We start from the raw sequence: 25,289 nt of genomic DNA on the forward strand, positions 1-25,289 counted from the left end.
ATCAGGAAGGCGGGAAAGTGTTGCCTGTTCTCTTGTAGTCAGACATGATTACAATCAGCGCGTTCTTTACACTTTTTCCTTATGTACCGTGTGCCCTTGAGAGAAGGACCCTGAATATGCTTGTTTTGCTCTCTCGCAAGGTACCTGACAAAGTAACGGCTGAGAAGTGCGTGCTGATTGATTGACTGCCACAACTCTGAGCAGCCCGTGGAAAACAGAGACAAGATGGCTTTTCCCAGATGTCAACGGGGCCATGAATAAGCTGATGACCCTAGTCTCTGACTACATCCAGAATGTGTAAGAAATGTGGCCATATTTACCTCCTGGGAAATCAAGGAGGCGTGCCCAATACATAACAAAGTCACTCCCTTTGGACCAGGGTGACAGATTTCCTACAGGACAGAGAATGCACCAGGACTTCCTGGAGGAAGGGGTCCTAATGCTAGCCAGAGAAACCTCCCTTCCATACGCCCTCCCCTCAAGGCTTTATTCTGAATGCCGTATGAAATGAACATCCTCCGGATGGGAGCGAATGCTGGTTATTTGGGCTGGACTTCCCCTAACCTTCCTCAGGTGGGGAGCGGGACTCGGGATGTGGCCACACGACCTCTGACCTGCTTTGTGTCACAGACAAGGTGGCTCCCTGTGCTTATTTGTTTAACCCAGTGGATGCTCATCTGGAACTGGAACTGGGAGGTCTGCCCGTGGCCCCAAAGGAATACGTCCATTTCTCTGTGGTTCCCCAGCAATCTGTTCCATCACCACTGCCCAGAGAAAGGCTTTGGAAGGTCCGCTTTCCTAGGCAGGTGGCCAGCAGAGCAGCATACCCCACGTGGACTGAGTTTTAAAGCAATGGGAGCTTGCTCAAGACTTCAATATTCTGAACCCCGAATTCCTCTCCTTGGGATCCCCCAGATCAAGATCCTCTTATCCTGAACAATGGAAACTGAGAAGTGCTCTGACCAGTGCCTTGCCTTATATTCCCTAAAAGAGATGGGGCCAGTTCAGTGGCTCTCAATCCAGAGCGATTCTACTTCCCCTCCACCCACCCCACCCCCCCCCCGCCCCCTGTGGAAACATCTATCTGGCCAAACCTGGAGACCTTCCGGTTGCCACAAATGGGGGAGAAGGTGCTGGTGGCATCTGGTGGGCAGAGGCCAAGGATGTTACTAAATATCCTGCATGCAAAGGAACCCCCCCACAACAAAAACTAGCCCACCCAAGATGTGAATAGTGCCAAAGTGAGAAACCCTGGATTCACTGGTTTCTTCAACTATAAAACAAATATAAGAAGAAGAAGCATTAAAAAATTCAGCACTGCGCCTGACCCAACATAGATGTTCAATACACATCGACCCTTTTCCTTGCTCTGACATTCCAAAGCCAGGATTTTCCTCTTCTGCCGAGATCGGCTGTGAATGGGCAGACACTACAATTTAACGTCAAGATGTAGACAGACAGGTTTATATGGCGGCCCGATGTGGGATATTTATTGACTGCGTGACACACATATGGGAACTAAATGGCTGGCGAAGCCCCAAACCATCCGCCGTAATAAAAGAAAATAGTGTCCCGCAAGAAGAGTGACGCGAACTTCCTCCCAGATTTCCAGGCCCAACACAGAACGCCTTCCAGATTGGCCAGACTCCTCCACCCTTCCAAATCAGATAAGGCACCCATTTCAGCCCAACAGAAATTCCATTTTCAAAGCTCTCTGCTTTGCGGGTGATCTGGGGCTGTCCTCGCTGATGATGCATCACACTGTGCAGGACCCGCGTGCGGAGCGGGGCTCTGACTCACAGTCTACCCAGCGACCACAGGACACGGGGCTTCTTTCCCACGCTGCTGGCAAGCAGCGAGGCATCAGCAGGGTAGAGTACACGGAGGAGACACCCACACAGTTCTTGTTAGTGACAGAAATGCCACAATTCTGTTTCATGAAGACCCTGCTTCAGACCGTGGTGGGGAAAGCCCCTTCCCAGAGTCACCCAATTAGGAACCATCAGGCCTTTTCAACAATACGTTTATCAACTGGCCACAAGAGGCATTTTCTCAGATGAGTGTGGGTAAGCTCTGTGTGTGTCCTTATGCCTGTGAGTGACCCTGCTCCCTAGGCAAGCATGTCAGGTCCATGAGTGGACACAGAATACGTCTGCACCGCACTTCACCGGGAAGTGGTCCCTTTTTTCGCAGCCCCGGGCCACCTCTGGGCCGCGGGGCCGCTCCTTTCTGAGAACCGGGGCACCTGTTTTCTCTGCACCCCCTGCGATTCGGCTGCTTGCTCCCCACTCGGCTATCTGCCTCGTCTGCACACCTCTCACCCCTGGTTTGGTGGGGAGCTCCCTGTCTTGAACGCTGCGGGGTCGCAGAAGAGAATGCGTGTTTTACATCAACAGGGGCTCCCGGGGGCCAAAACATCTGAAGGACTTCTTCTGTAAGCTCTATGTTGGCAAAACACAAACGGCCAGTTCCCAAGCAGACAGCAATAACTCTTCGGAATGTGCTGCCTTTCCTAATATCTCACGGAGTTGCGAAAAGCAGGTTCTCAAGCAAAAGAAGAGCTCAACTTTTGTCTGTTTCTGAGTAAGCAAGCATTCAAAACGCTAATCAGGTTAAGCAGCCACCGTTCCCACAGGGCTGAGGCCTCCGGAGGAACACCAAGCCACCGGTACAAACCCGAAGTAATTACCTAAGAGAAAGCACCTGAAGATACGCGTGCCAGCCAGGGGAGTGGGGAGACAAACATCTCCGAGGGCCCCTGACGTCCTGCGAAAGCCTCGTGAACGCAGAGCAAGACGCCCAGGGTTAGCCTGATGACTGAGATTAGAACATGCCCAAAGACCCCCTACATTGACACTCACTTATGGCAACTGGAGAATAGAAGACATTCTGCCCAGGAATGACATCTCCCTCGAACACGGGACTTAGCCAGAAAAGGTTTGGCAACTGAGACCGGAGACATTCCAGGGTCCACCGGTGGATTCTAAGTAGTCAGCATGTGAAAGTTTTCCTCGAGGAGACGTGGAAAAGACATGTGTCAGAAACAACGATTTCCACATTTCCAAGGCGGCTGACACTCTGTCCCACTTAGGTAACTTTAACTGTCTCAGAGTTATGTGGCTCCTACTATCCTATTTTTAAAAAACAGGTCAAAATTCATCTGACTTGCAGGCATTTGAGAATAGCAAAATAACTCAGAGGAGAAGCAAAGCCATCCGGCAGGAGCTCCAAAGCAGGCCGGTGATCCAAACTGCTAGATCTAGGGGCTGTGATTCGACACCCTCGGCTCATTTTGCATTTAAACCCTGTTAGCATGCCCAGGCCTCACTCCGAGAATGGGCGGGGGGCGATGGCGGTGGAGAAGGGCCAATTCCTGTCACTGACGTGCCAGCTGAGAATAAAATCCTCTGTTGTCTGACCTCGGGATGGGAGAGGGAGGGGAGGGGAGGGGGAGGGCATGACAGGGGGAACCACGTCTGAAATCCCGGCTCAACCACACTTCAGGTATTCCGGGTCATTAACACTGACCGACATCAGTTTCAAGACAATGAGTGGAGGTTAAAATGTTCTCTTTCCGTGGGGGGCGAGGGGGAAGGACCTCTTCCTTGGTCATGTTATGTGAAATGTGGGGCCTGAAATATTTGTGCTCAAGACACATCTTCAATTTTTGTTGAAAAGACGTAATACTAAACCATTTAGCTAGATTTCAAGGGGCCTTCTGAATCCATTGGAAAATTACAGTCTTCTAAAAGACTAATTCAGAATGGTTTAACCTACAGCTTACAAGTATTTCATTTTAAATAGTCTTGTTTTAGGGATAAGATAAAAAATCCCAAGTGGGCAGAGACAGGGTGATGAGGGGCAGGGCCGGCCAGGAAAGGTCACGGAGGCCCTGGATCCCGGAAGATGTCTGGTCTGCTGGCTGGGAATCTTCTTGATGGTCAGCAAGGGGGGAGAGCAGAATTCTACTCTTCCCACCCCACCCCCAAGGGGGCGCTCTGTGGTTTTCTGATTTCAAGGCTCAGGCTGGTCTCAGTGGGAGGCTCGCCTGAGACCACATCACAAGAAAGGGGCACAATCTAATGGCACATCTTCGCCCTCGATGCCTCCTCCCTTTGACCGTCCAGTGCCCAAGTGGGAAGCAGGCATGTTTCCTTGTGGAGATAAACACAGACCTGGCCTCACCTGAGTGTACCAGCCACCTCAAGGGTTCCCTCAATGCTCAATGGTTTCCTCGATGCTCGCTTTTGAAAAGAAATGTCTAAAGACCCTTTCCTTGCGGGGCTGGGTGCTAGATGCTGGCCGTGACTCAGAGGTGACCCCCGCCTTCTCTAAAGATATTTAACCAAATCCAAACTAAAGTGAACCAAGTCCCTGAGTAGCTGTTCTCAAGTCACGGAAAACTCAGCCAAAAATACCTGGAAAGCTATATCTAGATTATTCTGCCTGGTTACATGTTATTAATGGGTGGATTTGGGGTAAAAATGAAAATGAGTCAGGCTGGAAAGCATATGCATGGAATAGGAAGTCTGAAAAAGCAGAGCCGTTGGGGGTGGGGGGGGCACCACCGGAGTCTGCAGCTGCTGGATGAGAGGGGAGATTGGGAAAGTCGGGGGAATGGACTCCGCTCTCTTTGAGAGTGAGACTCGTTACCGCCACCTCCCCTCCAGTTCCTGATGCTTTAAGTTACAAGAAAAACACTGTGATGTTGATACAGGCCTTCAGTTCCTATTTGTTGACATAGGAAAGTTCTACTTTTTATAGTTTTAAGAATGTCTTTGTTAGCTCAGTGTGCTTATGTGTAAAACTCAAGTTAGATCAAAGGAAAAAAGAAAGAGACAGAGAGAGAGATTCCTTGTGGTATGAACATACTTTCCCCCACTATAAAATAACTCTTGCAAATGCACACTGGAACTAGCTAGAAAAACTTCCCAAATAAGAAAATGAACAGACCATGAAGGTGGATTATAGTTGATATGGTTGATAATGAAAGCTATCAATATATTTTCACATACTGCATTTGTTCAAAAAACTATCCAGGGGCACCTGGGTGGCTCAGTCGGTTGAGCGTCCGACTTCGGCTCAGGGGATGATCTCGCGTTTCATGAGTTCAAGCCCCAGGTTGGGCTCTGTGCTGACAGCTCAGAGCCTGGAGCCTGCTTCGGATTCCATTTCTCCCCCTCTCTCTGCCCCTCCCCTGCTTGTGCTCTCTGTCTCTCAACAAATGAATAAATGTTAAAAAAAAATTTTTTTTTTTAAACTATCCATTGGGGCTCCTGGGTGGCTTAGTTGGTTAAGAAGGTAAGCGTCCAACTTCGGCTCAGGTCATGATCTCACAGTTTGTGAGTTCCAGCCCTGCGTCAGGCTCTGTGCTAACAGCTCAGAGCCTGGAGCCTGCTTCGGATTCTGTGTCTCCCTCTCTCTCTGCCCCTTGCCAGCTCACACTCTGTCTCTCTCTCTCTTTCTCTCTCTCTCTCTCTTTCAAAAATATACATTAAAAAAAAAACACACACACACAACTATCCATTAATACTGGTACCACCAACTATGAGTGTATTTAAAAACTAATAATAATGTTGGTACTTTAGCAAGTAGCTAAAAAGAAACCAAACCATTTTCTGTACAGTAAAATTCTCTGAATTTCAAGAGTGTGAGCCTGTGACCTGATAAGCCTGCAGCAGGCCATGAAGTAGAGAATGGACATCCAGGCCTGGCTGACACCCTCAGCGCCCGAGGAGCAGACAGTGGTCCATGGGCCTCCCTTGCTCCATACACCCCCGCCTGCCTCGGGCCCCCACTCGTCACAGGCCAGCTGGCTTACTGGCCATGTCTTCTCATGGCCACACCTGATGTACAGAACCATGCAGTTTCAGGGTGCTGCACTGTCCCCGGGGAAACCCAGGCAGACACCCTCTCTCCAAACAACTGAAACGCACAGATTGATTGCCCTCCAGAGAAAAGGATTTACCCAGGTCTGTGACTCTTAAATGACAGGCAGGAACACTTGCTTAGAAAAATATAATTCAATTTACATTTGGGGAACAATAAATATTTACTGTTTTTGTAAATAATTCTGGGTCAGTGTGGGGTTAAAAATACTGATCTGAAGACTTTAGGTGCAATAGAAACTTTTTCTGTTTTGAGAAACGTGTTAAGTTTCATTCTTACACATGGGTTCCAAAGAATACTACTGACTTGACAGGTTTTCTGCCAATACACGTGTCCCTTCTTGAGTCAAAAAAGGAAAGAAACCAAATCCGTTTTTCTGCATTAACTGCCACTAATTATCACAGTCTTTGGGGAGCTGCTGCTGAGATCCCCTAAACATAATGTTAAGCCTGGTTTTGCTTCATTTGAATCACTCTGGGGAAATTATCAAAATAGTAAGTAATAAGGCTTTAAGATGAACTGCTGATGATTTGGTTAGGCTTAATGCAGTTTTTCATGATTTCCATATCGATGGCAATTCAAAACAAACTGTTACCATTTAAGTTTTGGCCACTTACCTTCTGTCCCTTCACTCCATGGCAGTCACACTTCCCGCAGCCAGAGCCAGCACAACCGCCCTGGAAGGAAGAGAAAAACGTCTTTAAATAGAAGAACTCTTGCAAATTGAGGTCACTTTTTGAATTGAAATGATTTTGGCATCTTCACCTATTTATGGGAAACGTCCTACCCCGTTATGAGGAGTACGACCTCAAAATGTGAGATCTGCACTTGCTCTCATGGGGTTATCATGTACGTAGCCTCTGGCTCCTCTCTCTTGCCCTCATAGATGAAATAGTAATCCTGGAGTAGAGCAAATCAAAGCATTACTTGCTCCACAAACTGAAGGCTTCTATTTATACTTCTTGGAATCGCCTCTCCAGGGATGATTTTAACAGGGCATCACCCATATTTGCAAGGCTATGATACTGATTAAGGAGTTTCAGACCAGAGACCAGGGAAACTGAGGCCCCAGGAAAGCAGAGTCCATGCTTTGTCCTCCAAATTCCCAAGGACACATAAGTATGCAAAAAATGTTTGTGCAAAGAGGAAATAAATGAAGGAGCTTATTTTAAGCCCAACCTTAAGAGAACTGATTTTCAATTCAGTTAAAGCTTGAATGAAAAGAACCCAAGCATGTAATAAAAGCTGGAGAAGAGGAACATTCTCCAGAATAGATCACATATTAGGCCACAAACCAAGTCTCAACAAGTTCAAAAAGATTGAAATCATACCATGTATCTTTTCTGGCCACAATGCAATGCAACTAGAAATCAACCACAAGAAAAAATCTGGGAAGACCACAAATACGTGGAGGTTAAATTACACACCACTAAACAATGAATGGGTCAATCAAGAAATCAAAGAAGAAATTAAAAAAGTACATGGAAACAAATGAAAATGAAAGCATGATGGTCCAAAACCTTCGGAACACAGCAAAAGTGGTTCTAAGAGGAAAGTTTACAGCAACACAGGCCTACACCAAAAAGCAAGAAAAATCTCAAATAAACAACCTAATGTTACACGTAAAGGAGCTAGAAAAAGAAGAACAAACAAAACCCCAACCCAGAAAAAGGAAGGAAATAATAAAGATTAGAGCAGAAATAAATAGAATCTAAAAAAACAAGAGAACAGATTAATGAAACCTGGAGCTGCTTCTTTGAAAAGATCAACAAAATTGATAAACCTCTAGCCAGATCCATCAAGAAAAGAAGAGAAAATCTAAATAAAGTAATTAATGAAAGGGGAGAATAACAACCAATACCACAGAAATACAAACAATTGTAATAAAATATTATGATATAATATTAATTCTATTAAATCATTATATTAGGACATAATATTAATATATTATTCCAATAAAACAGAATAGAATAATATGCCAACAAATTGGACAACTTAGAAGAAATGGATAAATTCCTAGATGTATATATAATCTACCAAAACTGAAGCAGGAAGAAATAGAAAATTTGAACAGACCAATTGCCAGAAATGAAAATGAATCAGTAATCAAAAAAAACCCAACAAATGAAAGTCTGGGACCAGCTGGTTTCACATACGAATTCTACCAACATTTGAAGAAGAGTTAATACCTAGTCTCAAACTACTCCAAAAATTAGAAGAGGAAGGAAAATTTCCAAATTTATTCTTGAGACCAGTATCATTCTGATACCAAAACCAGATAAAGACACCTCAAAAGAAAAGGGGGAGGGAACTACAGACCAATATCCCTAATGAACATAGATGCAGAATTCCTCGACAAAATATTAGCAAATTGAATCCAACAATACCTTTAAAAAAAATCACTCACCATGATCAAGTGGGATTTATTCCCAGGATGCAAGGGTTGTTCAATACTCACAAATCAACATGATATATCATACCAACAAGAGAAAGGATGAAAACCATACATTCATTTCAACAGATGCAGAAAAAGCATTTGACAAAGTACAGCATCCATTCATGATACAAAACCCTCTAATACCTCAATATAATGAAGGCTAACAATGAAGCAGCAGAAAAAGAAATTAAGAAAATAATCCCATTTATAATTGTACCAAAAAAATAAAATAAAATACCTATGAATAAACTTAACCAAAAAGGTGAAAGAAAGACCTGTGCCCTGAAACTATGAATCACGGATGAAAGAAATTAAAAACAACACAAAGAAATGGAAAGACAGTCCATGCTCATGGATTGGAAGAACAAATATTGTTAAAATGTCAATACTACATAAAGCAATCTACACATTTAATGCAATCCCTATCAAAATACCAACAGCATTTTTCACAGAACTAGAACAAACAATCCTAAAATTTGTATGGAACCACAAAAGGCCCCAAATAACCTAAGCGATCTTGAAAAAGAAAAACAAAAGCAAAGGTATCACAATTCCAGACTTCAAGTTACATTACAAAGTGGTAATAATCAAAACAGTATGGTACTGGCATAGAAACAGACATAGAATAGAATAGAATAGAATAGAATAGAATAGAATAGAATAGAATAGAATAGAATAGAATAGAATAGAAAGAATAGAATAGAAAGCCTAGAAATAAACCCACAATTCTATGGTCAATTAATCTTTCACAAAGGAGTAATGAATATACAATGGGGAAAAGACCTTCTCTTCAACAAATGGTGTTGGGAAAAATGGATAGCCACATGCAAAAGGATGAAACTTTTTTTTCACCATACACAAAAATAAACTCAAAATGGATTAAAAACCTAAATGTGAAACCTGAAACCATAGAAATCCTTGAAGAGACAACAGGCAGTAACCTCTCTGACAACAGCCATAGGAACATCTTTCTGGATATGTCTCCTGAGGCAAGGGAAATAACACCAACAATAAACTATTGGGACTACATCAAAATAAAGTTGCTGCACAGCAAAGGAAACAGTCGACAAAACTAAAAAGCAACCAACTGAATGGGAAAAGATATTTATAAATAACATATCCAATAAAGGGTTAGTATGCAAAATATATAAAGAACTGATATAATTCAACACCCCAAAGAAACAAACAACCCAATTAAAACTTGGGCAGAAAACATGAACCGACATTTCCCCAAAGAAGACATCCAGATGGCCAACAGACACATGAAAAGATGCTCAACAACATTCATCATCAGGGAAATATAAACCAAAAAACTACAGTGAGATATCACCTCACACCTGTCAGAACAGCTAAAATCAAAGCACAAGAAACAGCAAGTGCTGACAAGGTTGTGGAGAAAAAGGACCCCTCGTGCGCCTTTGTGGGAATGCAAACTGGTGCAGCCACTGCAGAAATCAGTATGGAGTTTCCCCAAAAAGTTAAAAATAGAACTATCCCACAATCCAGTAATCGCACTTCTGGGTATTTACCCAAAAAATATAAGAACGCTAATTCAAAGGGATACATGCATCCCTATGTGTATTGCAGCATTATTTACAACAGCCAAGATATGGAAGCAGTCCAAGTGTCCATCGATACATGAAGGATAGAGAAGAGGTGATGTATACATACGGTGGAATATCATTCAGCCATAAAAAGAATGAAATCTTGCCATTTGCAAAGATGCGGATGGAACCAGAGAGTATAATGCCAAGTGAAATAAGTCAGAGAAAGACAAATACCATATGATCTCATTTGTAAGTGGAATTTAAGAAACAAAACAAACGAGCAAAGGAAAAAAAGAAGGGAAGAAAGAGACTCTTAACTACAGAGAACAAACTGATGGTTCCCAGAGGGGAGGCGGGGGGGGGGGGGGGGGGGAATGGGGATTAAGGAATACACCTGTTCTGATGAAAAACTAAACTAAACTAAACTAAACTAAACTAAACTAGCATCCTATAAGAAAAGAAAGCTGGAAAGGAAGGGAACTAACGTGTTCAAAATTTGCCATCATCTTATTTAATCAGCTGACGGTTATTTTGAGGTAAGTGCTACTACTATCCCCACTTTTCAGATGCAAGAACTGACTTTGGAGCTTGAATATAACATGCTAGGACAAGGTTGAAATTAGAACCCACCACCAACTTCCATTACATAAAACTGCCAGCACATTAAGAGATAAAAGTATGAAGGTGCTTACGCATATTCGCAAGTTCCTTAGACAAACCCAAATTTTAACCCAAGATAGACACAGGTATTGGAGACAGAATGGAAGGGGGTGTGACAAGAAAAACTTTAGTTAATACGCTTTGTTAGAGGCTGTGTATGAAGTCTGAGATACAATGTGTGCTTCAATTCTGCTTCAAGAGATCATTTCTCAAAAAGAAAACAATACTATTAATAGAACTGTGATCACGTGAAGTCTGTTTCTTGAACGATATCCTCAAGCCTTAGCCCTGTTGCTGTGGAGATCTTCTGCATAAAACAACTACATCTGGGGATATTTATTTCATAAAGTGAAACCTGAGCAAGTGCCTCCAAGACAGTGAGCTGTTATTAATTTTATATTTTGGAAATGGGGACAATTGACCACAGTCCAAACAGACTCTGTAGATGATGGTCTTTCTCTTTCCCTGACTCACACGTGTGGCAGTCATCAGCGTGCAATCTCATAACCTCCTAACATCCTACATCAAGCCATGTGCACAGTTTTGCTTCACAATCTGGGTTTTGGTGACCACTCAGAGTTTTCCAAAGACAGGAAGCCAAAATCTTAAGCCTGTGCTCCAGAAGGTTCATCCAAAATGCCCAAATCCAAGTACTCAGAGACCCAAGAGATGTTCCTAACAACATCACCGTCTCCTGCCTCCTCCCCACATGACGGGTGGCTGCACCCCACCCGGGCTCCCACAGTGGGGTGACAGACCTCTACCGAGACACCTGTCCCATGCCCCTCACAACCCTCTCCTTGTCTGCCTCCCCAGGACCTGAGAACATTTGGGGGGCAGGCCCAGAATCACACCAAGCTTGACACAGACTGTATCTCATCTGAGACTACACGGGTTGTAAGACTCACACCAAGAGATAAAGAATAGCACGGGTTACACAATGACACATCATCCATCGTGAAGATATACTGGAGCTTCAGACTTAATGCATTAATAAATGGGCATCTTGGAACTGAGGAAATAGAGCAGTGCCTACCCAGTTACTGTGGGCTTGCTGCTGGTGGTGGCCATTTAACCAACCTTAAATAACAGGTGCAGAGAGCAATCCAATGACACGGGTATATCAGCTCCCAACATATAACTGCCTAACTAACAGCACTGTGGGTAAATACTCCAAAGAGGAAACTGGGTGAGGAGAGTGGGACCGGCCAGGGAGGAGGGGGCTCCCGGGGGTGCTGGGTGAGCCCCCAGACCAGGACAGGGTGCCTGTCCAGGACAGTCGCTAGGGCTCTGGATCAGCCTACCCGCCCCCCCCACCCCGTCCCCCACCGCCGGCTCCCAGCCCAGCCCTATAAACTCCTGCTCCTGAACCAGGTTCAGGAACACGCCTCTGCTCTTTAAACTCTGCTAACCCCCATCCCACTCCTACAGATGCCAGAAGGGAAAATCACCCAGGCTACTCATTTATCTGGTAGGAAAGAGAGGTCCACCTACCACCCAGGCTTCGTTGGCCAAAACCCAACAACAGCCTGAAGCGGGAAGGCGGGCTTTTCTACTCCCAGCTCAGTATGGTTTCTTCTAAACTCCAGATTAGGCAAAGCATCATGTGGCTGAGGCAAAAATGGCTATTTGGTCTTTCTGGGTTTTCTCTTCTGAAATGTTGATAAAATCTCAGAAGCTTATCTCCGTTCAGTCTGAGGAAGTTATAAACATGAATTTCCTGGAACTGTTCCCTTCAGCTCTCAGCAAATGCTTTAATTGCAAGGGACACCAGATAAGAGGTTACAGGGCCACGACTGTGGACGCTGGGGTCAACGTGCTTCTGGTGCCTTTGCTACAGAAACACAGCCAGCGTGCATGGGTAAACAAATGGCCAGTTTTATCCTGGGCAAGGCTGCGGGTCATGACAAACTCTCAGGGCAATCTGAGACAAGAAATACAGGACTAGAGCCTTTATCACGGGCTCTATTATAGGAATAAAAGATCCCCACCCTGCCCCCACCACCTCATACTGTATATCAAGCAAAATTAAAAAAAAAAATCCTAGACAAAAGACATTCATGGCTCCTCTCTACTTTATTCTTGTAGGAAATTTTTATTACCAGTGCTGGCCCTACAAGGCAATTCCAAAGGACTAATAATTCTAATAATACCTAGATTACGGTCAGCCTTTCAGAACAAAAGGCATTTTTAGACCATGACTTTTGTTTCACTTTCTGGGTGGCCTAGCATTTTACGTAAATGGCCCTATTAAAAAAAAAAAACTAATTTTTAGACTAAAAAAATTAAAAAATGCATGTTTACTTTGCTAAATAAAATCTATTTTGCTTTTTAAAAAGTTTTTATTTATTTAAGTAATCTCCACACCCAGCGTGGGCTCGAACTCATGACCCCAAGATCAAGAGTCTCAGGGTCCTCTAAGCTGGCCAGACGCCCCTAAAATCTGTTTTGAAATATCACTCATTCTGGTTCTTAACATTGTCGGCACATAATGGCCCATGCTGGATATCACCCTGGCACACAAGGTATTTTAGTTGTGATTTAAGGGTATGCTGCTAAAAAGAATACCAATGATGCTCTAAGGACCCCTTTTTTTTAAAAAAAAAAAGTTTATTTATTATTGAGAGACAGAGAGAGAGCAGGGGAGGGGCAGAAGGAGAGGGAGACACAGAATCTGAAGCAGGTTCCAGGCTCTGAGCTGTCAGCACAAAGACCGATGCGAACCCAGGAACAGCCAGATCATGACCTGAGCCGAAGTCGGATGCTTAACCAACAGAGCCACCCAGGCACCCCTCTAAGGATCCCTTTTTAATCAGGTGTAATGCATGATTTTGAAATAGCTAAATAAAGTAAGAGCCTTAAGTAATGTACATCCCAACTCTCCGCTGTGAATCACTAAGTTTAAAAGGGCAAATGAACTATGTAAGTTACTCGGATCCAAAATTTCACTGGTGACCCACCTAACATGTTAAACATGGCATCGCAAATGTCATGATTTCCTGAGGAAGCACATTTTGCATCTGGGCCTTGCAGCAAAATCATGGTGTACAGGGATCTCACCGACTCCAACAGCTCCCTACCGGCTGCACGTCGAGGGAGTGGACTTTATGAGGGCTGCTCATTTCTACCAGTGTCTGGAACATATCGGGCCCCATCAACTAGCTCCCATCCATCTGTTCCAGATTCTAGAACGGGAAGAATCTGTACCCTCTGTGAAGTACTCCTACTTCTTTCTTGTGCCTTTCCCCTCACTGGGGTGCAAGCATCGAGTAAGTCAGCTCCAAGTTAGGAGGAAAGCCTGTGCTTTCCTGCTGAGCAGTGCTCAAACCAAGAGGTCACGGCTGAGGAAGCTGGTCAAAGACGTTCTCCACTCGAACATGGGGAATGTGGCTGAAGACCCCAAATTCTTGGTCTTTGGGGGCTGTGGGTCTTGGTTTCTCTTGCAGAAGTGGGATCTCCATGGCCAACACTGGGCGGGGGGGCACCTAGACACGGGGAGAATAGAATCCCAGCCAGCTCTCAGGGGCAAAACATCATATCTATATCCCTAACCCCCTAACGGTGCAGAGCAACTTAATGAAAACCACGTCCCTCTTGACGATCCCCCTGGCCTCTTCCCGGCAGGACCCACAGCCAATAACCCACCATGGGATTGTAAGAAGTTACATCCAGTGGGAGCTGAACTGAATTAACTGCATTTTAAACAGAAAAAAACACATTTGTTCTAGATGGAGTCTGGCAGACAAACGTGTCCACACACAACTTCAGTGGCCACTTTAAGGGCCAATTAATGATAAAATTTGAAAGCGACGGTACAACAACATAGCCTTTAGAACAACGGTCTCTTCTAGTCTGTTCCAGTCTCTCTTTTTTTTAATATTTTATTTACTTTTGAGAGACAGACAGAGTATGAGCAGAGGAGGGGCAGAGAGAGAGGGAGACACAGAATCTGAAGCAGGTTCCAGGCTCTGAGCTGTCAGCACAGAGCCCGACGTGGGGCCCGAACCCACAAACCGCGAGATCATGACGTGAGCCAAAGTCAGACGCTTAACCGACTGAGCCCCCCAGGTGCCCCTGTCCAGTCTGTTTATACATTTCAGGACATGACAAATTAATTAATATTATATACATTTTCTTTCATGCCCCAATTTCCAGCATGAGTGCTATGAAGTACGTTAAGTTCTAAAAATTCCCTAAGATTTAGGATTTGCAGTCCTAGTGCCAAAGAAGGAAGGAGATCATGGAGGTCAGTGACTCTAGCTTGAAATGAAGCCTATTTCCGGCCCTTCTCTGATCTTCAGACCAACAGGGAGGTCTCCTCAACATTAAAGTGACTTCCCTGTGGGAATGCAGGGAGGGGGGAGGTTCGCGGATTCAGTTTGGAGAGCGCCTTTCTGCTTAACCGAAGGATGCCAAGTGCTCTGCGTGTGTGTGCATGCACGCGTGTGTGAGTGGGGGGTGAGGGGTGTGGGTGAGAGACAGAGCGCAAGCCCATACATACGCTCGGTCCCACTGATCTGCCAGCTGTGACATAACTTTTTGCAGGAAGGCATATTCGGAATGGGTTTAACAATGAAGTCCTCCATTTCCCCACTTCTTTCCTGCTTCTGATGGAAGGTAGACCTTTGACATCACTGCTTTCACAAGTTTTATGTGTTTCCCATCCCACCAAATAGGGACATGTGGACATCTGCCAAGTCTAAACAGCTTATCTTTCAAATTCCTTTGTACATTCCCCATGCTGTGCAAAATGTCAGAATAGTTTTGTGGTGATATTACCATCCCGATTTTCTTCCTGGTTGTAGCACTTCTTCAGGGAAGCTTTGGAATCATTATCCAACCAAAGAAATATGTGGAGACAAAGGCATGTATTTCAGAGCTGCTAGGGCAGAAATTAAAGGTGTGCAGGAATGAACAGTGGGGCTCTCCTACCTCCCCCCTCCCCCCACCACGGGACTGTCAAATGGGACAGATGCTGGACGACTGTTCGGCAGTGTCTCAGGGCCTGAACATACACACGGGGGCTTTCCTAGATGATTCCACGCCTGGCATGTGCCCCACAGGTGTGTGTGTGTGTTCACGTGCATCACGGGGACATCATCGAGAGACACGCTCACGCGCAGCTAACCACATTTCCCTTATCACATGCTACCAGACTTTGATCTTTGCCGTTCCGTTATTTTTCGTTCTATTTCATTACCAGGAAAGTGCTGATGTGGTCAATCAGAGAGGACCACCAAAAGAAACGCATCAAGAGTCCACCTTCTTTTTGGACATTAAAACATCGTAAATGCTGCTTACTGCCACGAGGTTCTGCAAAATGGCCCTCCACACCTCCACGCACCCACTGCCCAGACGGGACAGCCCTGAAAGAGAACCTTAACTCTCAGAAGAACACACACTGGTCCCGCTGCACTGACTTCAAGGACAGGTGAAACTATCCAGGGTGAAAAAGTCCGAAAGGTGGGGGGTCACCTAACCCAGGGCAGTTCCTGGGTGCCGGACATGGTCTCTGCTTGATGAGTCGGGTGTCTACACGGGGCAGGGGTTCCCATTTGCAAAAGGTCCCTGAGCTGGGAACTCACAGTTTTTGTACTTTGCTGTATTTCAATCAAATCAGATAAAGCATATTCAAGAATGGTCATATTCAGAGGGAGCCCTCTACACATGGGCGTGGGCGACCACAACACGGGGGACCCTCACACACACAACACTGAGTGAAGGGAAGCCCGGGGCAGCAGAGCGAGCCTGGTGAGTCCGTTGATACAAAGCTGAAAACTGAACAGAATTAAGTTGAATGCCAGCTACCCCCAGGAGCTGTCGGTGAGGGGAAGGGGGGCCAAGGGGTTTCCAGGCTTCTGTTTGGTGGGTGTGTTCTGTTTGTGCAAGATGCACTCAACTGTGTCTGTATCATTTCACACGTTTCTTCAATAAAATTTACCCCCCCCCCAGAAAGTTTAAAACTTATTAGCAAACTGGAGAGCGAAATAGAGGCCAGATGTTACAGTGCAAATAGCAATTTCTCAAAAGCTTACATTTGTGCAGCATTTTTGAACTTCCAGAACTATGTTTGGCATTATGGATGTAAGGATGATTAATCTCCAAGGGGCTCTCCATCCATGTTCTCTTATCTGCGTGTGTTTTATTATATCGGCCTCGTTTTGTTTTGATAAATGTTAGATGCGATTCAAAGGATGTGAAAATTATCCTGCGTCGTTAGTTCAATGGAAGGGAGAATTCCGTTTAACTAAAATAACATTTCTGTTTCATTCAATCATGGAAAACATGGAAACCAAATACCCTTACTACTCTCTGGACTTACAAAATTTTTCTGTTCCCATTTGAAAACAACTGCAAGTGTTGATGCATTCTTGGCAAAAAAACAAATTAGCATGAAACCTTTGAGAAACAAACTGAACTTGTGACATGAGCACGTCTGAGTAAGCGCAGTGCGTGGGAGGCTGGGGCCCGTGGGGTCTGCGGGGGCTCCCAGCAAAACCGCACGAGGAGGAAGCCGGGGGGGGGGGGGTGTCTGCCTGGCTCGCCTGACCGTCAGCCTGGGATCGTGGGTCTGTGCAGATGTCACCCACCCTACGATCTATGTGGTCTCATTTTCATGTCTTTTCCGCCCCTTCTTCCATTCGGTGGGGGTGGACGTTCAAGGTCCCTGCCTGGGGAATGGAATGGGCCAGAGGGAACGGCTGGGGCCTCGCTTCACCTCCAGGTCATGTCTTGTCCAGCTGCAAGCAGATGTGACTATAATTAGCGGCCCCGTGACAGTGGCTCAGAGGTCTCTGTGTGAAATGAGTTGGTGGGCCAGCGTGTCCCCTGGGACACATGGGTGGGGCGAGGCTGAGGCCAGAACCGGGAGGCCAGGGGCTCCCCCCTGGTGCTGCTGACTCACCAGTTCCGGGGAGGTGATGTGAGTCTCCAGCCCAGGGGTCCTCCCACTGAGTCGCTCCCCAAATGTTCCTCCAGAGCAAGAGGCCGTCCTGGGCGAAGGTGTGGACTCAGGGGCTCCTTGGCCTCAGAGGGAACACATTTCCTACTTGCGGGGGGAGGGAAGGAGCCCTCCCCCAATAAAACTCTTGCTCTTGGCTACTGTCCCCCCAGCTCCCGAACCCCTCCGGCCAGCCCCGCCCCACTGCCTCGACTTCCCCCTGCCACACACACACCGTGTCCGCCCAGTTGCCTCCTCGGAGACCCCTTCCCGAGTGCCACACGCACATTTCCCAGCCACTCTTTGAAGCCCAGAACGTTTCACTCAGCCAGGCTAGGGGAAAAAAAAAAAAGTTGGACAATTTTCTCCAGCTTTGGAAAAATGCACAAGCCTCTGTTGGGCTGAAGTCCGTGGGGCTCTTCTGGCTATTTTTGTTTTTTGTTTTTCATCCTTCCTCTCTCTGTGGCTCCAAAACACAAAGCACACTTGACTGCTTCCATGCCCTGGTCCGGCCACTGCCTGTCAGACATCCGCCTTTATTTCTGAAGCCCCAGACCAGCCCACAGGGGGTGAGTCCACAGGACGCAGCCGCTCCCTCATGGGCCTGAGCCACCCATTCACCCACACTTGGTCTCAGTCCCCAGCGTGACTCATCTTTGACCTGATGGGTGGTCGGAGTATGGCACCTGCCGCACCTGACACAGGCCAGGCACTCATAGCACTAAGCACATTAGCAAGCGGGATGAGGAGGCGTGAGATGACAAGAGGTCGCCTCCTACAAGAGAGGGGAACGGAGTCCCACGGATGCAGAGGCGGGGGCCCTGCGCCCTGTCCCAGTGCAGAGGGATCTCCAGGGCAGGTCCCAGTATAGAGATGACAGACTGGGGGGTGCTGGCCTGGAGGGGGAGGGCAGAACACGGGGAGGGGGTGTTGCTGCGAAGAAAGAGGCGAAGGGGAAACGAAGCGGAGCAAAAGGGCACTCGGCCCCGGGGTGTGGGACGCAGTTGCTGGGGCACAAGGGGGACACTGGCAGCTGTGGAGACAGAGCCCCAAAGACATGCTTCAAGAGGATGTGCTGTCCTAGGCACAAAGCAGAATGAGGGAGAGCTGGCATGGGAGGCTGGTCGGGGTGGGCACTGGTGCCAGCTGGGCAGGTGATGAGTGACAACACACATTCCTGAGGCTGGTGGGGAGTCAAATTTGGAGGTCTGGGTGAAAAGGGCGTAGCTGACTCCCTGCAGAGCCCCGGCCCTTCCCAGCTTCTGTGTTTACTCTCTCGGAGGCCAGGGACTCTGACTCCAATCAATCTATAATCGCTGTCTTAAAGTGACAGCACATTGCCTGGACGACCTCAATCCCGACAGCTGGGTGTAACAGGTGCCTTCTTCATTAATTCCTGGTCGTAAATAGAAGAGCGCTTAATACTGTTCATGGGGTCTCCAGGCTTCACATGTAATTCAGAAGCATGTTCTGAAGCACAAGTGCTGTGTGCTTTCTGCACACCCATGGGTACGATCCGATGCCCCTGGGGTGGGAGAAGCAAGACAGGGCTGCGCTCCAGGATGCCCTAAAGGGCTGGAGAGGAAACACAGATGCAGAGGAAGGGAGGAAAGGGGACAGAGAGAGAGGAGGCAGGAGGGGATGTGAAGCGGGTAGCCCCAGGCCCCGTCCTGCTTGCTCTCGGCCTGGACAGCAAGAACCCTCAAAGGGGGCTCCTTGGGGTGCCTGGGCGGCACAGTCAGTTAAGCATCTGACTCTTATTTAGGCTCAGGTCATGATCTCACAGTTCGTGGGTTTGAGCCCTGCGTTGGGCTCTGCGATGACCCTGCGGAGCCTGCTTGGGATTCTCTCTCCCTCTCTCTCTGTCCCTCCCCTGCTTGCGCTCTCTCTCTCTCTCTCTCTCAAAATAAATAACTAAACTTCAAAAAATAAAAGTGGTCCCTTGGACCATGTTGCTGCCAGTCTCTTGTGCTCACCCTGAACCTGAATCCCAGATTCACACTATTTCTCCCCACACCTTGTATCACAGCGTTGGCAACATCACATCAACACATTGCCTCCACAATACTGTGGCAAGGGCGCCACGCCTCCGCAGGAAGGTGGACGGACGGCCCGGCCGCGAGAAGCCCCTGCTCAGCCCGCCCCCACCCAGCACCTTCGCCGGCACTATACCTTCCGAAAAACTCCTAACCGCACCTAAATGTGAAATCAAAACAGCATTCAGTGAACTTCAGATGCTTCTCCTATCATGACCCAGAAAATGCGCTGCATTTTACCACATTAATGAAAAATTCCCAACAAGCGGACCCGCCGAAAGCCCCGCTGCATGTCTACTGGGCAGCTGTCAAGAGGGATTTATGCTGGGCAGTTTTCCCATCAACAGGGCTCTTTAAAGAGATCTCCCGGAGGCTCCACGTGTTCTAGGAAAGTGACGGATAACTGGCACTCAGGCACGGAGACCCGCATTATACTGTGTATTGAAAGGTGGGGTCAGGGTTCTATGTCTCCCATCGTGCCCCATCGTGCTCCACATCCTGGTCCTCTAGGGACGCCAACAGTTCGTAACACGCTTAAAATGGAAACACAAAAGCCCAAGTGACCAGCGAAGCATCACCGTTGTGACTGACCTGCGACTTGAATCCAGAGCTTGACTAAACCAGCAGCCACAAGATTGCCACGTTTTTTTTCCTGTGACAATTAAATATTTTAAATGCTTGCTAATTTCTCCCGAGATTAGCGACACCACCAACCTCCTCCAGTCTCTTGGAATGTGATCCAACTTGAGTGACACTCCCTGATGCTCTGTTTCCATCCTAACAGGATACATTCTCCTTGTCAAAGCAGGCAGGAAGCTCTCCTTTTCTAGGGAATTCTGGGCACACCGTGGTCTGGTGCACTGGCCGCACAGGCCTCGCCCCCGTCCCCACCCCCCCTGCCGTAAGGATCTGATGAGCACACTTACATGCTGGGCTCTGTCCTCCTACTTCAGAGGGTGAAAGGGGGGCTCAGACGGGACTCACGCTCTCCAGGAGTCACACAGAGGTGACCCAACGCTCAGGCCTGAGCCTGCTCTCAATGGAGGAAAGGTCAGGTGCCAAGGCTTCAGAGGCAGCCTTAAATAAGGTAAGGGTGTCAGAGAAAAGATGTTGGAGAGGCTGGGTGAATGCCAACTGGTGGGTCCTGGATGGCCCGCAGAGGGGATTCTGTGCCATTCAACCGGCCACGGGGACGTTGAAAAGTTCTGAACCGAGGGAGAGAAATTCCCTCCCTGCTGGCAGTGAGGTTAGTGTGGGCGCAAGGGCCCTGAGGGAGGCAGGCGACAGGGGGAGGGAAGGGAAGGAGGCAGCTCTGAGAAGAGGAGGTGGGGCAGGACGAGGTAGAGGAGGGGAGGGAGGGGTCAGGGACTGAGGGTCACAGGAGCTACAGCTCCACTAGGTGTAGAGTAGGGAAAGGATATTCTCCAAAGAGCCCGATCCCCAGGAGGGGAAGGCGAGGAGAAGGGGAGCGGAGAGACAGGGAAGGGGAGGGGAAAGACAGGAAGGGAGGGGAAAGGAGGCAAGAAAGCAATGTGTCTTGTTTCATGATGGGAAATGGTCACCAATTTTCATTTTCTTGGTTGGCAGTTCTGTCCATTAGAGCAATTTCTTCTTTTTTTTTTTTAAGTTTATTTATTTTGAGAGAGAGAAACAGAGAGCATGAGTGGGGGGAGGGGCAGAGAGAGAGGGGGAGAGAGAATCCCAAGCGGGTAGCCAGCTGTCAGTGCAGAGCCCGACTCGGGGCTCAAACCCACCAATGCGAGATCATGAGATCATGAGCCAAAACCAAGGGTCAGATGCTCAACCGACTGAGCCACCAGGTGCCCCTCAATTAGCCTCATTTCAAGCTAAGATTTTATTCTCTGCCAAAGTGTAGATCTCATATCTTCTTATCAAAGTTTAATTCATAATCCTATTCACTGATGCAAGAAATCATGTAAATCCTTAGCAAGAAATACTATAGATCCAGCAGACCATCCCTAAAATTCATCTCGGCCAGTCGCCCATGAAATGTCCGAGAGCCACTGACATGAGCACAAGCCCGGGTGATGTTCACGCACCGTCCTCGGTGACATGAGGGACCGTGCCCAAGGCACGGCTCCTTCCTGCAGGCGTGTTCTAGTCCAGGAGGAGAAAAACACCCCAAACTAAAGAAGTCAGAAGCATTCATGTTACTACCTCTGCGAGAACGCAAGAAGGAGAAACTTATTTTGGACTGAGCTGATACACCCAGTGGGAGGAGGGAGGTCGCTGCTCGGCGGCCAGGCCTCATCAGGGTGGCTCCGGGTGGCTTCCCGGAGGCGGCGGGGAAGATGGCACAGCCTGGAGGGGCAAACGTGGACGTTCCAGGAGGAAGCAGATGAACCATGCACAGAGGAAGGAGAGGAAGGCAGGAATCACAGAGGAATCACAGAGGACCAGACCCCAGGAGCGCATGGTGGGGAATGCGGCTCTCGGCCACACGAGTAAGAGTCTGCACACCTCCCCAGCATGGCAAGACGCCGTGCCCCACCATGGGAAGGCCGTACGGGGTGTTCAGTAGCAAAGACTATCCAGAGAGTCCTTCTTGTGGGGTACGACCTAACCACACAGCCCGGCAAATAAGTGCCCATGACAGTGTCCACGGATTTAATGCTACTTCCATCTCACAGAGACACTAAAACACCCCGTCAGGACAGTGGCATCACAGCTGTTCACCTGTTGCGTCAGATGCGGGACGCACTTTGGAACAACATGCACGCGGAGGCTAATCCCAGCCAGAATGACACCGAAGGGTCATTTTCGTAACTGCGCTCAGTCTCAGATACCAGACTCATCTGTAAAGCCACTTTTCAAAGGCAGATTTACACTCTTCATAAATGATAGATTCTCAGATGTCTCGGTCCAGTCCTCCACACCCAGATGAAGCATCCCCACCACCCCCCCCCCACCACCAAGGATGTTATTACTTGATCTGTATCTTTGAAACCAGAGTTGAAAAGCTAAGCAAAACGTGAACAGAAATGTCACATGGTACACCCAGCGGGTGACCGAACTCCTCACAGCAGGCGTTCTCTGCGTTTGACAGAAGCTCGGGGATCCGTGTGGGGGTTTGCTACGTGACGTATTTCTGGGTCCCACGCGCATTTTAGCAAGACCTCCACTAAAACCTTCCACAAGTTCGTCGGGCTTTCATGGAGCATAATGGACGGTAAACCAAAAGTGCTACTTTGCAAACTAGTGGCACTTCTGAAGGACCCACCTAAACACACAAGCACAGCACTTATGGTTAAAGCAGAGAAAATGGGGCAAACCACAGGAGGAAGTGAAGCGCCTGGTGGTCAGGCAGTGGTTTCTCGGCGGCAAGCTCTGGTATTTACGCTGTGGCCGAGAGAGGGTGCCCCGCGACACCTCTGAGGTTCCTATGCGGCCCTGAGGTCAGCTGCACATGTTTGGTTTGTGCAGAGCCATCATTTCTAAACCACACCTCCCACTCTGTCCCTGAGCAGAACCCTATTCCTACACCCTCCAGTTTGCCAGCAACTCCTAAAACTACACGGGCTAATCCACATACACATGTCCATAGCTATCAAAATGTGTGATGACTCCAGAAACCCCGACCTTTCCCAAGAGAATTAAGAAAAATATTAAGCGGATTTAAGCCATTCATAATTTATTATAAAAGTGAAATAAATAACATATGAAAACAAGCACTCATTCTATTTCCCTGATCCTTCCATTGGAAGGATACACAAATACCCTTACTTTCTCTTTCTCATTTACGTTCATTAAATTCTTATTTCCCCAGAGAGACACTGTGCACACAGTACAACAGAGCCCAGGGAGATTTGTGGGAACAAAAATACGGTTTTTAATGGTACAGCACCCACAGCAAGCATGTTAACATCTAGAAAATTCGAGAAAACCTTTTGCTACCATGGATGGAGTTTAAAGAGAACCCATGTGGAGTCAGGGTGAACTGGGCTGTGAACACGATTCAGAACAAGTACTTTCTGGGGAGGTATATCGCCTCGGAAACCAAAACCACTCTTGTGTTTTTAGCGACTATATTTCCACATTTTGATGGACATCTTCAGGTGCTAGATGGCAGCTAATTCTATCCTGGAAAAACTGGAGCGTCTCTGCTAGGAGCTGCCCATTGTAGAGTTCAAACGTCTACCCTAATTTCTAAGCAAAGGTTCATTTTTAGAGCAGCCCATTACTATTTCTGCATCTGGGAGAACAAGGCACTGCTCGAAGGGGACACTAAGGAATAAAGACGGGATGAGGCACCTGGCATGGGGAGGAAGATACCCTGGATGCAGTGAAGCGAGCCAGTTCTTGGGCAAAATCAAGTATGGAAAAGCCAAAGGCCAATACAAATATTCAGAGGAGGACCTGGCCAAACAACACCTAAAACCTGGAATCTTTAGGAGATTACAGTCATAATGACACAATCGGCCAAATTCATGACCAACCGGCAACGACCCGGTTTTTCTCTACAGGTGGTGTCACTGATGGTTCAGAGCATCGGCGTGGATTTTCGGGTTAAAATGGCAGAACTGGCCTCCACTCCAATTGATGTCATGTCTTGCAGGGAAAATGCGAGGTGACAACCCAATTCTTCCGGGTTCCTTGTCCTTTACTTGTTTCTGGTTGTTGGATTCCAACCCAAGTGCCTCCAACTTCCAACCCAAGTGCATCCAAAGTCACTGCTCTCTTAAATTATCAAAGAGATTTTGGCCATAAATCACTATCACATTAAGAATCAATAGCATCCCACGGGGCACCTGGGCAGTTCAGTCAGTTAAGACAGCCGACTTTGGCTCAGGTCGTCATCTCACAGTTCAAGCCCCATGTCAGGCTCTGTGCTAACAGCTCAGAGCCTGGAACCTGCTTCAGATTCTGGCCCTGTGCCCCTACCCAGCTTGCACTCTGTCTCTCTCATAATAAATTAACATTAAAAAAAAAAATCAATAGCATCCTAGTTCATATATGAACCACAATGTCTCCAGGCTCATCACATACTTTCTAGTGTGTTATTGCTTCAATATAAACTTTGTGGTTGTTCTTGACCTCATTTGCACAGAGAAATACAGGCATTATGTGTCTCTGTGCATGTCTGTGTGCATACATGACATATTCCTTTCTAATGAGCTAATTATTGAAGCCTCTCGTTTGCCTTTTTGATCAATTCACAATGTACTTCTACAGAACCCTGAACTTGGAAATCTACTTCTGAAATCCAACAAATCCCATTGTTTTCGCCATTAAAAGAAGTGGAGTTGTTTTGAATAGGCTGCTCAGAGAATAAATACAGGGGTTCTCACCCTCTGGATTGAGATCGATTGGTGGCCCGTCATGTGCCGGGCCTGTGATGCAGCATCTGAGGCCATGAGTGAGTCCGCGCCCACAGGGAGGTCCTGCAGCCAGAGCTTGACCGGAGCACACCCCACCGCGCGTGGTAACACGCATTACCACAGGTGGGTGGTTGAGACGTAGTAGATGTATTTTAGAGTTACCAGAATCCAGTCCCTAAACATCAGGATGAAGTGTACTTTGAACAGATGGAGTGTTACAGACGGAAATTTCTGTTCGTAGCCTTGCACAGACTGAAAACAAATTCACGGTGGTCTGTGCTGTGTTTCCCCGAAGGGTACTCTCATTCAGTCTGCACATTTATTCAGCCATAACATGCATCAGCCATGGAGCACGTGACATAGAAGACTGGTGTGGGTCAATTACAGCTTCACACCTTGTTTTTAGTGTCTGACAAATAAAAGTATCCCAAATCCAATGGA

At 47.2% G+C, this 25,289-nt stretch overlaps 1 protein-coding gene across 1 annotated transcript in view; it reads right to left on the bottom strand.

Annotated features, from left to right (window-relative positions):
• Positions 1-25,289, bottom strand: part of COL4A1 (collagen type IV alpha 1 chain) — a 156,634-nt gene that overhangs the window by 84,504 nt on the left and 46,841 nt on the right. The window contains exon 2 of the mRNA XM_043575013.1: positions 6,507-6,566. Within this exon, the coding sequence (XP_043430948.1) occupies positions 6,507-6,566 (60 nt within the window). The remainder of the gene's footprint in view (positions 1-6,506; positions 6,567-25,289) is intronic.

The sequence above is a fragment of the Prionailurus bengalensis genome, chromosome A1 (genome assembly GCF_016509475.1).
Source record: "Prionailurus bengalensis isolate Pbe53 chromosome A1, Fcat_Pben_1.1_paternal_pri, whole genome shotgun sequence".
NCBI classification, from domain to species: Eukaryota; Metazoa; Chordata; class Mammalia; order Carnivora; family Felidae; genus Prionailurus; species Prionailurus bengalensis.